At 45.4% G+C, this 15,300-nt stretch overlaps 1 protein-coding gene across 6 annotated transcripts in view; it reads left to right on the top strand.

The window, feature by feature from the left end:
* plekhg3 (pleckstrin homology and RhoGEF domain containing G3) overlaps nt 1-15,114 on the top strand; it is a 56,476-nt gene extending 41,362 nt beyond the window's left edge. For all 6 annotated transcript variants that reach the window (XM_078173589.1, XM_078173591.1, XM_078173590.1 and 3 more), the window contains 7 exons: nt 427-460; nt 632-733; nt 829-861; nt 1,017-1,027; nt 6,831-6,929; nt 7,355-8,846; nt 9,613-15,114. In XM_078173589.1, the coding sequence (XP_078029715.1) occupies nt 427-460; nt 632-733; nt 829-861; nt 1,017-1,027; nt 6,831-6,929; nt 7,355-8,846; nt 9,613-10,463 (2,622 nt within the window). In that variant the 3' untranslated portion in view covers nt 10,464-15,114. The remainder of the gene's footprint in view (nt 1-426; nt 461-631; nt 734-828; nt 862-1,016; nt 1,028-6,830; nt 6,930-7,354; nt 8,847-9,612) is intronic.
* Nucleotides 15,115-15,300: the final 186 nt, after the last annotated feature.

Here is a 15,300-nt window from a genome sequence, read left to right as displayed (position 1 = left end):
AGTACACACACCAGTACACACACACACCAGTATACACACCAGTATACACACCAGTACACACACCAGTACACACACCAGTATACACACCAGTATACACACCAGTACACACACCAGTATACACACCAGTACACACACCAGTATACACACCAGTACACACACCAGTACACACACACACCAGTATACACACCAGTATACACACCAGTATACACACCAGTACACACACCAGTATACACACCAGTATACACACCAGTACACACCAGTATACACACCAGTATACACACCAGTATACACACCAGTACACACACCAGTACACACACCAGTATACACACCAGTACACACACCAGTATACACACCAGTACACACACCAGTACACACACCAGTATCAGTGTTACAAATGTTTGATGTTTGTCGTTTTGTGTGTTTCAGGCTAAAGAGGCCATCTTGGAAATGGACTCCATCTGTATGTTAATATTGTTTATTGTTTATTTGTCATGTTGTTGTTGTTGTTGTTTGTTTTCTTATGGTTTATGTTGCTGTTGTAAACATTATTGTTATGTTTTCTTTATGTTGTTTTGTGTCATGTTGTTGTTGTTGACGAAGATGACAATGATGTTGATGTCTCCGCCTGTAGACTCTCCCAGGTATCGTTACAGTCCTGAGCGGCTGAAGAAAGCTTTTTCCTGTCAGTCCGACGAGTTGCCACGAGACGGTCGTCAAGGACGACGACAGTCCGGTAAACAAACACAAACAAGATGAAGTACTTCCTGTTTACAAAGTCCTTCCTGTTTGTTCCATCAGGTCAATCTGTTTGTTTTCTTTCTCCCTCAGAGCCGACCAAACACATCCTGAAGAGCAGCAAAGGTAAAACTAACAGGTGTTCGATTCACTCGTTACCATGACAACCTCGCTGTGACTGACAGATTTATGTTAATGAGCTGCTGTGTTTTCTGTGTTTAACCAATCAACATGTCCGCTCTTCTTCTTCTGCTGCTGATTCTCCCGTCGGTCACACGCAGTCATCTTAAAGGTAAGAAACACTCGTGTCTCTGCTGCCACGTGTCACAGGTCAAAGGTCACAGACTGATTGTATGAACTCACTAGATCCATTTCTCTTTAAACTCTGTGTCAGTGAGGTCATGAGAGGTGTGTGTGTCTGTGTATGTGTGTGTGTTGGAAGGTCATAGTAAACACAGATGGAGTGTGTTGTTAGCGTGCTGACTGCGGGAGCGCCACCTGCTGTCGACCTGTGACTCTGTTTATTTCACGACTACAAGACGTCTCTGATGTTTCTGTGAATTTGGCGGTTCATCCAACCGACCTCACGACCCCAGACCAGGTGTAACCAGCATGATGTGATTTAGGACCTCCTCCTGGATCCACGTCCCACGTCACCTTCCAGGACCAACACTGCAGTCAACCAATCACAGCTCTCTGACATCATCAGCTGCTCTCGTGCTTCTTTGGAGCTAAGCTAGTTTTCTAAATTCCAAAAACCCTGTAAGCTACTGCAGGGTTAGCAGTTAGCTCGCTAACTAGCTTGGCTATGTTAATGAATACACCTGTCAGCAGGCTCAGGTGTTGGTCGTCAATGTAGAAAACGAGCTTTGCTCTGAAGAAGCACAGGAGCAGCGAACTGATGATGTCAGAGGGCTGTGATTGGTTGATTGCAATGTTGGTCGAGGATCGTTATGTGGATCCATGAGCAGGTTCTACTTGGCTAAATCACGTCGTGCTGCGTCACCACAACAGCTCAGGACCTCCACATCCTGCGTTTCCACCTGTACGATCGTCTGAGAGCAGACGCCTGAACAAACCCTCAAACCGTCTCAGAGAAGCTCGTCTGTACGCTCGCCGTCCTCGCCAGGGTCTGGACCTGACAGCAGATTGTCATGGTAACCAACAGCTGTGAGGTTGGTTGGATTTACTGCCAAATTCACAAACACAACACCGGAGACGTCTTCTGGTCCTGAAATGAACTGTAAGTTGACGGGCAGCAGCTCTGGTGACGTTCCTGCAGTCATCACGCCAACAACATACCAACAACACGCCAACAACACACCCCCTCAGACCCTGGGTACGTTAACCACAGATTGTATCAAATATAGACGCAGTCTCTGTGACGTCACCTGTAGGTTTCTGAGGCTCAGGTGGGCGGCTCCAGGTGACTCCGCCCACGATCGTGGACGTCAGAAACGTTAATTAAAAGTGTGAATAGACGCAGTGTGTGTGTGTGCAGCTCACCAGCTGAGTCAGGACCTGCTTAGTCGTAGAAATATGAGTCAGCAGTGTGTGACGTCCCGCAGCACTCAGACAGTGACGGCGTGTTACCGAGGGAGAGGCGCTCTCTGCAACCCGCCGCCACCAGCAGCACGCCGGGCTCCGCCCTGGGTGAGTCTGAGGCTGACCACGCTGCTGACGATGAGGAGGAGGAGGAGGAGCCGCTCAGCAGCAGGAAGGACTCACTGGAGCGACTGATCTGCAGTGAGGAAGAGGAGGAGGAGGAAGAGGAGGGGACGTTGAGTCCTCAGCAGTCTCATCAGATGCCGGCGGACGACAGTGAGCCAGACGACATTCTGCTGGAGGACGATCAGGTAGACGACTTCGCCAGCTCGGTGCTGGCTGCCATCTCCTGCTGGCACTACAGGGCGCAGGCTCTGCTCTCCGCAGGGGTTACCATGGTGACGGTGAGGCTTTCTGCTACGAGACGGGTCGCCAGCATTCTTCCGCCCGTCCAGCTCCAGCTCCGTAACACATTAAAGTTGGATAACGGCACTCAGCGACCACTTACTGCGGCTCCGGAGCTCTCAGCTGTCTGCTGCATGAGCTTCATGTGTGGAACTAACACGCTGCATGTTTGGTGACGGAGCACAGGCATCAGGATTCATCCCAGAGTGCACCTCAACATTTTATTAAATCCTCTCCAACACATCAGGCAAGACGCTGCACTGATGGTGACACTGACAGAGTCTGTAGGTCCGATCAGGGTTCAAGTGTCAGAAGTTCAGACAGAAAAGTTTTAATCTGATATTTGTCTCGAACATGTAAAGACAAAAGATGAACACAAACACAACCAGAAAGAAACAAATAATGAAATTAATCATGTGAGAGCAGCTGTCAGTGTAACGTTAGTTTGATTTATACGTCTGAAAAAAACTCAGACTTTTCTTAATATACAATCTTTATTACCGTTTAACTTTGTCACACAAAAATAACACATTTAAATGTATTAATCAAATATCTCTTACGTAATATAAACCTGCCTTAGTATATTATATAAATTACCAGTTATCCGCAACATAAACCAGTCTGCCTATACAGTATATACATATATATACATATATATAGATTAAAAAACTCAAGTGACGTTAAAGTACCTCAGACCTGTTCTTCAGTACAGTACTTGAATAAAAGTACTTAGTTACATTCCAGCAGAGGGACACACAGTAACTGAGATCAACAGACCGACTTCAGTCGTATTAATAAATGATTAATAATCCCGTCATTGTAATCACTGTAAAACATCATCTAAATGAGTTTTCTCTGATCTTTGTAAAGGTTCAGAAACACCAAACCAACTTCAGAGAACTCGCAGCCACGAAGGCCGACTCTTGAGTCGCCTCACGTCACCGTGTCTCGGCCAAAGACTTGAACGCACCCTAGGGACTCCAGCTGCTGGCCAATCAGCACGTCTGTTCTGCTCCTGCTGAGAGGTAATAACTCTCCACAGCAGCAGACGGCGGTCGTTAGGGCTGGGCGATATGACCAAAATCTCATATCACGATATAGGTCATTTTATATCCCGATACCGATACATATTGCGATATAGATCATTTTATATAATTTTATATCCCGATAACGATACATATCAGGATATAGGTCATTTCATATCCTGATAACGATACATATCACGATATAGATCATTTTATATAATTTTATATCCCAATAACGATACATATCACGATATAGGTCATTTTATATCCCGATAATGATACATATCAGGATATAGGTCATTTCATATCATTTTATATCCCGATAACGATGCATATCACGATATAGGTCATTTTATATCCCGATAATGATACATATCAGGATATAGGTCATTTCATATCATTTTATATCCCGATAACGATACATATCACGATATAGGTCATTTTATATCCCGATAATGATACATATCAGGATATAGGTCATTTCATATCATTTTATATCCCGATAACGATACATATCACGATATAGGTCATTTTATATCCCGATAATGATACATATCACAATATAGGTCATTTCATATCATTTTATATCCCGATAACGATACATATCACGATATAGGTCATTTCATATCCCGATAACGATACATATCACGATATAGGTCATTTTATATCCCGATAATGATACATATCACAATATAGGTCATTTCATATCATTTTATATCCCGATAACGATACATATCACGATATAGGTCATTTCATATCCCGATAACGATACATATCACGATATAGGTCATTTTATATCCCGATAACGATACATATCACGATATAGGTCATTTCATGTGCCGATAACGATACATATCACGATATAGGTCATTTTAATCCAATGAATAAAAAGTTGCTTTGGTCTGAATATCGTCGCCATCTCCCTGCATCTCTGCTCTTTCTCAGTGCGGCGGGGCTTCAGCGCTGAGAAAGAGCAGAGACAGACAGAGGTGGAGTTATATAAACTCGATATGTTACTATAAGTGCCGTAAAAACTTAACGAATTAAAATGTCAAGAAGAGTAATTTACCAATGAGATCCGTGCAAAAGATGGACAGACTACAAATGCCGAAAAATATTGCCATAAAAAGTGTAATTTGCGTCACAACGATATAAACAATAGACCAAAATATGCAACGATAGACATTTTTCTCTCGTCACATGATATATATCATCATATCGCACAGCCCTAGCGGTCGTCTGTATTCATCAACAGGAAGAGTGTCTTGATGCTAGTTAGCCAGTTAGCACATTAGCAACACAATCAGAGCATATTTACCGTGCGCCAGTGAACAATAACACAAACCATCAGGAAATGTTTCTGCTGAAGAGAAAAATGATCTAACCTCATGGAACAAGTTGATTTGGTCTCACTCCCTCTGGACTTTAGCTCCTCCTTTACTCACTGACGCTCCTCTGCTCCTCACCTGAGCTCAGCTCACAGTCAGAGGGAGGTCATTCAGTGATGACGGGCTCTGACGTCTCTGATTCAACATGATGAATCAGCTGAAATAAAGCAGACACTCTCTAACGGCCCGACGCTGACTGACAGCCGACCATCGGCCTGCTGTGTCAGGACGTTATGAGTGTTCCCAACCACTGGTAAAACTTTCTCTGACCTCAGAGGAGAGCAGAAAAAAGAAACTGTCGGTGAATCCATAAATCTAATGTGAGAACAGATCCTGGATCCAAAGAGGTAGAAGAGGAAATGTGTTGGTGTGTTTCCTGTGTGAGGCCCACAGGAGAACCAGAGGATTTACTAAAATGTTGACGTTTTTCTGTCAAATTAAAAAATGCTTTCAGCAACTGATGCAAAGACTTTACAGCCTTTTTTTTGGGTTTGTAACATGGTTTTTGCTTCACCGTCATGTGACCTGCAGCTTCTGCAGCATCTTGAGTTGCTGTGAGGCCGAGCGCCCCGACTCCTCTGGGTGTTTGTGTCATTGCATGTGTGGTGTTACTGGTCTGTGTGTGGTGTCACTGGTCTGTGTGTGGTGTCACTGGTCTGTGTGTGGTGTCACTGGTCTGTGTGTGGTGTCACTGGTCTGTGTGGTGTCACTGGTCTGTGTGTGGTGTCACTGGTCTGTGTGTGGTGTCACTGGTCTGTGTGTGGTGTCACTGGTCTGTGTGGTGTCACTGGTCTGTGTGGTGTCACTGGTCTGTGTGGTGGAGCTGATAACCAGCTGTGCTGAGCTGCTGCACTGATGGTTGTTGTTGTTCACGCTGTCTGTATTAAAGGGTCAGTTCACACAATAGAACCATAAAATTCACTGCTCAAAAAACTGAAGGGAACACTTAATGGTCACAGTCTGACAGGAAGTCAGTTCAATTTCAGAGATCAATAAAGTGATTGTGAATCAGTTTCAGCTGCTTTGGGTCAAATCAAAGAGACAAACAGGAAATGGTTTTACATGTGGTGTCCACAGACAGTTGCTCTCTTCTTATCCTTCCTCACTGATTCTTCTCTAGTTTGGTCTTCTGCTAGTGTCCTTGGCACTACTGGTAGCATGAGGCCGTACCTGCAGCCCAATCAGGTTGATACCAGATACCAGGAGACCGGCCGTTACACCAGGAGAGCTGGACAGGGCCGTAGAAGGGCATCAACCCAGCAGCAGGACCGCTATCTGCTCCTTTGTGTGAGGAGGAACAGGAGGAGCACTGCCAGAGCCCTACAACATGACCTCCAGCAGGCTACTGGTGTGCATGTTTCTGACCACACTGTCAGATCTCGCAGACTTCAGTCATTCATCAACATCAGATGTGAGGTTCAAGTGTTCCCTTCAGTATTTTGAGCAGTTACTTTTATTTACCGTCATCTCTGATGTTGTGTTTCACATCGTTTCACGCGTCTCCTCAAAGCGTCCAAACATCACATCAGACGTCAGCAGCTGTGAATCATTCAGACACGTCTGTAGGAGAACAGGACGTTTTGAGTTTTGTGTGAAGTGACCCTTTAACAATCAGAGGACACAGCAGAGTGATACAGTTTGTTACTCATGATATAAAAATATTTAAACTCAGAATGTGTGGCTGTTAACGATCTGATGTGAAGGTTAATTAGACGTCCTGTGTTTGTTGAAGGAGGCGGACGGAGGCAGCGTCTCTAACGGCGGCAACAAAGAAAACGGTCGACTTCCTGAAGAAGACGAATCAGGTGGAACTGAACCAGCAAGTGAGCAGGTGAATAACAGCACAGGTCTGATATCTCATAGTTGTGACATCACTTCCTGTCCGGCCTCAGGTCCAGCAGTAACCCAGTACAGTCTCTCATTCAGCGTTTCTTCCATCATTGCAGCTGGTTCCTTCAGTTTGGGCTCAGCTCCACTGCAGCACTCAGGTTCAAGGAAGATGTGCAGAACATTTAGTTTCAGTGACACAGACGTTACTTTGTGAGCACAATCTGCACAACAGAGTTTGGTTTCATCCACATCTGTGAAATCCACCAATGAACCACCAACATTTCGCTCCTCTGTCCAGCTGTGATGTTTAACCCACAGTGGCCTATGGGATTATGGGAAATGACCACTAAGAATTTGAATACTGAATGAAAGAATCTCACAAACGTTCCAGCTCTAATTATTTTTCCTGATTTTCTTTCATTCCAGCTCTGCAAAGAAAAGCAGCAGCAGGAGAAGACGTCAGAAACTGGACCGACGGAAGACCCTGAACCTGAACCCTCCTCTGATCTGGACAGTTTGTCTGCTACACCTCCCAGGATCTCAGCATCTCCTCAGAGTTCAGAAGAACTGAAACCTGAAAGAGATCCAGAGCCCACAGAACCACCATCCTCCGCTACACCTGATTCAGATTCAAAAACCTTGAGTAGCGGGGAATCCTCCGATGATGAGGAGAATGTGAAAGAGGCAAGAGAGAAAGAAGGTGAAGCCACCAGCATCCTTCCCTCCTCTGTCCTGGACAAAGCCAGCGCCATCGCTCAGCACTTCACCAACAGTGTCAAACGAGGCAGCCTGGCCCAGGACGACGCCCGCTCCCTCTGCTGTGCTTCACCACGGCTCCCCAGCAGGACCGGCAGCAACCTCAGCCTCAACTCCGAACACCCCGACCGAACACAGCGGCTCAACAGCATCTGCTCTGATCCTGCAGAGACCTTCCGCATGACAGATTTGACCCTGCTGTCTCCTCGGGACGACAGCCTCTTTGACGGCGAGCGAGGCATTCGGAGGAGGAGAGACTCCACCCTGTCAAAGCAGGACCAGCTCCTCATTGGCAAAATCAAGAGTTACTATGAGAATGCCGAAAACCAGGACGCCACCTTCTGCCTCCAGCGCAGAGAGAGCCTGACGTACATCCCGACCGGGCTGGTCAGGAGCTCTGTCAGCCGGCTCAACAACATCCCGAATACAAATCCCTCCACCTCGACCACGTTCTCCAGTCTGGAGTCAAACTCAGCTTTACCTGCAGATACCCGGCGTCATATCGTCTCCAGTGACTCTTTGGACTCTTTCAAGTCCGATCAGAGAAGCACAGAGGATTCAGAAGAAAGCCCCTGGTCCAGATCTCAAAGCTTGCAGGACAATCCATCTGAGGATGAGGAGTTCAGACCTTCATCTGAAATGATCAAAATCTGGCAGACGATGGAGAGACAGATCACCAGGTCCCAAAGCGAAGATAGAGGGCATGAACGAGCTCAAGAATCTCCAGGAATCTCCAGAGCGACCAGCGTCGGCACAACAAAGACCCCAAACAAGAGCTGTGACAGAGAGAGTGGAGCGTCTGACCTCAGCGTCATCACTGAGGAATCCAGAAGTCCTTCACCTCTCAAGCTCAGAGCTGCCGCTGTCGATCGGACAGGAAGTCTGAAGGACACGCTGAAGGTGTTCGCGGAAGAAGCTGTCGGCCTCAGGGCTCCAGTTCCCCGGGTCGCCCAGCTGAAGGCGGAGGCAGAGGGAGAAAAACCCAGCGAGGATTCAAACCAGCCGGGCGACGAAGACAAGACGAAGAGCAAAGTCCTCCATCTGGCCCGTCAGTACAGCCAGCGAATCAAAACCACCAAACCAGTGGTCCGACAGAGAAGTCAGGGCCTCCTGATTGGCAAGAAGACCTTACCCTGTGTGGTGGAGGAGAAGGAGGGCGCAGGTACGGTGACGTCACTTTATCCTCAGATTTCTGTTTGTCCTTAGGGTCAGATACAGAGACCGGCAACTGGCGTCGCATCAGGAAGTTCACGCTGAAGTTCTAATATCTTTAATGTTGATGAATGACGTCATATCAAACGAGTGAGTAAAGTAGAAACCATATGTTAAACAAAGCTGACGAGATCATTCAAACACTCGTTCATAACTTTAAGGATCATTCTGGTTGATTCCAGTTCTGCTCTTATTTGATAGTTTTCTGTCAGGCTGATGGTACAGAAACATGAGCAGTCACATGATCCAACAGATTATAAAACTCATCTTCTGCAGCACATCGTTGTTTGAATGAAAAATAAAAACTGTAACAGCGAGAACATTTAGTCTGTGTTTGATGTCATCATGTTCTACGCTCATGATGATGTCATTATGCTAAGTTACATGCGGTGCAAAACACATGGTGGCGCCAGTGGAATGGATGATGAACCCATCACGTCACATGTTCTTCTGCTCATAAAAATGATCTCAAAAACGTCAGATGTTTGTTTATTTAAAGACACATTTTCAATACTTTTATGAATTGTTCTGTTTTGTTGACTCTCAGAACCTTTTAGCTCAGGTTGGACAGGTTTTAGGTTCACAAAGCATTTACAGATACTCCAGGAAATGACATCACAATAAGCAGAGACGCCGCTGTAAGCTCTGTCGGCCTGTTTCTATAGCACAGTAAAAGTCTGGATTCCACTTTAACGGAGCTGTTTTATGTTTCGCAGGTAAACCCAACCTGACTCTGCCGCTAGTCTCTCACAACCAGGCCACGTCTCAGCCGCTGAGTCCTGTGGACCAGATCCAGACTGCGACCTCGGACCTCACCTGCAGCTCAATGGCCGGTTCCTCGAGCCGGGCTCGCTCTCGCAGCCCCCTCAGCCCCCTCAGTCCTCCACCCCCCATTGAGGGCTTCAACTGGCCTGACGTCCGAGTACTCCGCTCCAAATACTCCGACCATGGTCTGAGGAGGCACTCCAGCTGCTCCTCCAGCCTGCTCCTTGCTGACGGAGCTTCTGGCGAGGCTCCTTCACACAAGCCTCGCGGCAGCCGGGACGCCAGCAGAGAGGAACGCAGGAAGCGGCTTCAAAGAGCAAATTCTCTGGACCCTCGGCTGAGTGGAGCACAAATGACTGAGCTGCAGAAGCTCCAGGATCAGGTCGCCAACGGCGACTACGACGGTTACTACGTTGCAGCTGAGGCGCCGCTCCCAGACAACCCCGAACACAAGATCATCGTCATGGAGAAGCTTCCAGAGCCTGAGACAGAGCCGGCTCAAACAGCCAAAGAAGAAGAAGAAGGGGACGACAGCTACATTCAGATCCGTTCCCCGACCAGCAGGGAGAAGATCTCCATCATGGCCGTCATCGACCGCTGCCGCGTCTATCAGGAGTCTGATGAATATAAACAGAGGGAGGATGTGAAGGCCAAGACAGAGGCGGGGAGGGCTCAAGAGCTTGACGCCAAAGATCCGGACGACGAGTCCCAGAAAACAAGCTCAAACTGCGGGCCAAAGACGGAAGGCGGTCAGCAGAGCATCGTAAAAAACCTGAGAGAAAAGTTTCAGAGCCTGAGCTGAATGAACAGCGCCGCAAAACTGTCAGAGCGTCACGTTTTATCTCTTTAAGTAAAGAACAGAAAAATAATTCTGCAGCAGACAACTGTTAAACAGTTTCAGAGGACGAGATCTGCTCATTCTGTCATTATCAAAGAATCATCTGTAAAATATTTTGATTCGGCAAACATGTGAAAAACATTTTAAGATCAGGACATAAAATGTTTAAATGTGGAGATCAAGAAATAAAACATCCGAAATTCTCACGGTTACATAATTATATCTTTATAATAATTATAGTGATTTTAAGAAAACAAATGTTCAAAAGACAAAAATATCACTCATGATTTCAGCAGCTTTTTTTGTAACGATCTTTTCCCAGCGTCCTCTCTGGCATCTCATCGAGAAATGAATTCTGTAAATATCTTTCTACAGTCGTCGAGTACAAACCACCTCCAGTCAGAATATTTGTTCAAAGCACCTTTTTGTACAGGATGTAATTTTGTGCATTTTCCTCTTCAGTCGTTCTGACTGAAAATAGATTTTAGGGGGTCGTGTGGACGCTCAAGGATCAGTCTCATAGTTAAAGCCATCGTCTTCTCTAAAAGCTTCATGTGTTCCAGTTACAGCAGAGATTGTTCTCACTAAAACTCGTCTGTGTGGAGTCCTAACCGCCAAACTTTACCTCTGCACGTCTCTTCAGTCACATTTCTTAAAACAACTCACAGATTTTGCAGCTGCAAAACTTCTGGTGTTTTTTTTATGAAAGGAAACGAGACTGATGGAAAAAGTCAGAGGAGAGAATATTCTTTGATCGAGAAGCGTGGTGGTTTTAGCAGTTAGCACTGGAGCTATCTGTCGACCATTGACTGCTGGACGCAGCGACTGAGCTCCGAGCTGGACTCCGCCCACAGCAGCAGATCAGTAGGTAGTTCAGGGTGTGTGTCAGACTCCAGTCTGCTTCTCCAAACTGGGTGCGTGTTGACAGATGTGTCCTGGAGGTCAAACTAACTTTGGTTAAGGCCCTCATGTAACCCCACTTCTAAAACATCTGTGCTGTCCCTTTAAGAGAAACTGTGTAAGTGTTGCCTGATCTTCTGGTTTCATAAAACAAATTTCTGATCATTTGATATTTAACAGTGAAGATTTAAAGTGCAGCCTGTCAGATAAACGTACGGAGGACCAAACCTGTTTCACCAGGAGTCAGATAAATCAGTGGATGATGTAAAAATACGATCACACAAACACTGAGACCGATCAGTTATTTTTAATGAGTAAACGTATGATTATGAATTTATTTCCCTCAGCAGAGTTTATTTTTCCATCAGTACAATTAAATTCCTTCAATATGCAAATAAGTCAATCCCCTAATTAATTTTACCCTCAGCGTTTGAACGATTTGTTTTCCTACATGTTTGTGCCTTTATTTAATCTGTGCATTTAACTTTGTCCATCAACGTATTTCCTGGTGACTCAGGTTCTGTTCTCCGAACACTCGAGTCATTTTAACTAACAGGTTCTTTTTAGCAGCTGGCTCAGTGGCACGTCGACGGATATGGGACTTGAACCTGTGACTTGAAGCACTGGTCCACCCTGCACATGATGTTCCTCCCTCAGTGCACCACTGTTAACCCTTCCTGTTCCTCCTATTTATTTCCTCCTGTGTAAATAGAGACAGATGTGTATTTCTATAAGTCGTGTGTACAAACATGTTTATGTGTCATCAGGAGACGTCTGTTGTGTTCCTCATTAAAACCACACATACAGGATCAGCACCGTGTGTGTGTGTGTGTGTGTGTGTGTGTGTGTGTGTGTGTGTGTGCGCGTGTCATCATTCTGTGTGTGTGTGTGTGTGTGTGTGTGTGTGTGTGAACAGTCCTCATAAACACTAGTATTACTCTGTTATTATTCTGAATATGTTGCGGGTCATCAGTGATGTAATTGGCCCTTCTTCTCAGGCTGGTTTTGTGGATTCGTATCTGAACATCGTGTCTGGAGCTCTCTGTGTGTTAATGACACTCGTTACCTCGTTACCTGGACAGGTTGAAGGACACGTATGTTTCCTTTCAGGTCCAAAACACAAACCAAAGCCTGAGAAGTGTTTGGTTAGCTAGCCTCCGTTAGCTTCTGAAGCTACAGCCTACTGAATGTCATGAATGCCACAGTGAGCACAGAGTGACCTGCAGCACAGGAACCAGTGAAGGAAACATGGAAACTCTTCAGCTCTGGTCGTCACAGTGTGTGCACATCAACACTGTTCAGCTTTTGTCGGCAGTGTCGGTCACTCGGTCACTCTAAAAATGTAATATATTACTCACTAATGGTTTCTCTTTATTACTCCCTGCCAACAGTAATTCCTTACACTACTTCTGCATTACACCCCATAAAACTGGTGGTAGTGTGTCTCCCCAAACTTCAGATGTGTCTCTGTGTGAATGTCATCACCTCTCTGTGTCTGCAGCTGTCCACCAGTAAAACCCAGTTTGGGTTGTTTAGCCGGTGCAGAGCTACAGCCAACCTCCGCAGCCCAGGAGGGCTGACCTTTGGTGGGGTGTATTTCCTGGAGCTTCAGGTTGTAGTTGGTGTTACAGAGCCGAGGTTTAAGGACGGGTTTTCCACAGTCGTCTTTCCTCCGACAGAATCAAAGTAATGAGGATATTTCAGCTGCTGACGTAAAAATGTTTCTGTCTTCATAACGAGCTGCTTTGTGACGTGTGCACAGTGAGACGATTATGAAAATGAGTCGGCTGTGTGACTGTTGTTTTTCAGTCAGTAGTGATGTAATGACAAGTTGTTTAGTTTTGGAGTAACTGATGTTACACTGACATTTCATCAGTAATTAGTTACACTACTCCTTACTGGGAAAAGTAATGTAGTAACTGTGACTCGTTACTGCCCAACGCAGACTCAATAATGAGATCATCTGCAACATGGATAACACGTTCACACACTCAGGTCGTTTTCTCAGCGCCATTAATGACATCATCGCCGTCACACAATTAAAACACATCATATCAACGTCCACTGGTGAAACATTCATCACATGAATTTTGTCAGCCCAGCCTTTGAGATATTTCCTGTAGGGACGTTAGCACACAGTAAAGAGGAAACAGCAGAGGCACTTTATCAACCCGCTGAGTACTGCCATTAGCATCAAGCTAGCAAAGAATGTTCTTTCTTCATAATGGAGGATATAAAGGAATCAAACTCACGGATAGTGTCTGGGTCTCTACTCAGCACAGCTGCAGAGGCTACCAGCTGCATCTCAAACACACCACACCATTTATCACTCTGGTTTTAGTTTGAATCCTGTTAAATCTAATGCATCTCGCCATCATTTCAAACACTTCCTGTTTATGTTTCAAATTAAAAGCTGAGAGAATCCTTCCTTTTCTAAAAAGGCTTTTATTGTGAAACATCTGCAGGAACTTCCTGTGGAGGATTCAGTGACTCATAGTTTTCATGCGGTACTTCAAATGTAGCTCCGCCCATCTGGTGACACCTTTTCTGTCACTACAGTAACAGATCAGCTGGAGCATGAGCAGACACAGTGACTGAGGTAATCATGATGATGAAAACAGGACAATAATAACCTGATGACATCACACACGTCATAAAAGACAACCAGTGATGATTGGTCATGGACCATCGTGTAGTGTGTCATGTCTGTCGGCCAACTCACGGCAAGAGTTCACGACTCCAGCATCACCTGATCTGACACACAGACTGTAGGAATGGACACACGTCATGTAGTCTGAGCCCAGCGTGGGTTACACTCCACCTCCGCTCCTCAATTAGTCTCATTAATATTCATTAACTACTCACGTGATGTCGCTCAGCAGTGACGTAACTCAGTGTCACAACAGGAGATCTCATCTCAGCCTTCACTTCACCGTCCTGCAGTCTGAAAGTTCACGCTTCAGTGACATCATTCTCTTCCCATAGTCCTGACACACACACACACACACACACTCACACTCACACACACACTGGGCTCTGCTGTATTGAGAGCAGAGGTTTTGTCCTCAGAGACGGGCTGAGGCTGCGTCTCAAATGAAGGACAGGTTTTATCAGATAGTTTATTGAAGGTAAATATCAGAGATGTATTCGCAGTACTGGGACACAGCTCGGGGACACAGACCCGACTACAGGAGATACACAGTGAGTATCACACACTTTATTCTCTGCAGAGTCCAAACAGGACTGTTCGTTCTAAACCGAAGTTAACGATGCTGTAAAGAAATTAAAAATGCACCAGAGGGAATCTGCTGTTTGTATCCTCTCTGACCGAGCTGTGGCTCAAAAGATAAGACTTGTGATGTTATGATTTTATTTTGAAGCTGATTCACTCACCTGTGTGCTGAGAGTTAAACCTGCGTTATATTTTACGGTGGTTGTGCGTCAGGAGGAACAACAGAGGGTACAAACTGACCTCATGCCGCCCACCCCTTCTTCTGTAGTTCCATTTCCTGTTTTGTTTCCTAACTTTTCACAGTCGATGGCTGTAAAATGAACTTTTATTTTCTACGATTAATATATAAACAATAAGACGGGGTAGAACCAGAAAAGTTTTTAACTTCTTCTGAACCAAATTATTTGAGTTGCTCAGATGTTAATATCTTTGTGTCTGTATTGTTTTAACGCGTTCAATACATTTATTAAACGACCTTATATAAAGTGATGACTTTGTTTGGTGCTTGAGTCATTAAGTTATTGAAGTCAACTCTGTAAGTGCACTCTTAGAATAAATGGTTCTATATGGGACCATTTGAAGGTTCACTCACTCTCCCAAACCTTGTCTTGCCTTATTGCAGTGGTGGTTTCATACTGACTGTGTTGGTCATTAAACTGTAGTTGCAGC

Source organism: Epinephelus lanceolatus, chromosome 13 (assembly GCF_041903045.1).
Source record: "Epinephelus lanceolatus isolate andai-2023 chromosome 13, ASM4190304v1, whole genome shotgun sequence".
Classification (NCBI taxonomy): domain Eukaryota; kingdom Metazoa; phylum Chordata; class Actinopteri; order Perciformes; family Serranidae; genus Epinephelus; species Epinephelus lanceolatus.
The sequence above is the reverse complement of the archived record's forward strand: the minus strand, read 5'-3'. Positions and strand labels throughout refer to the sequence as shown.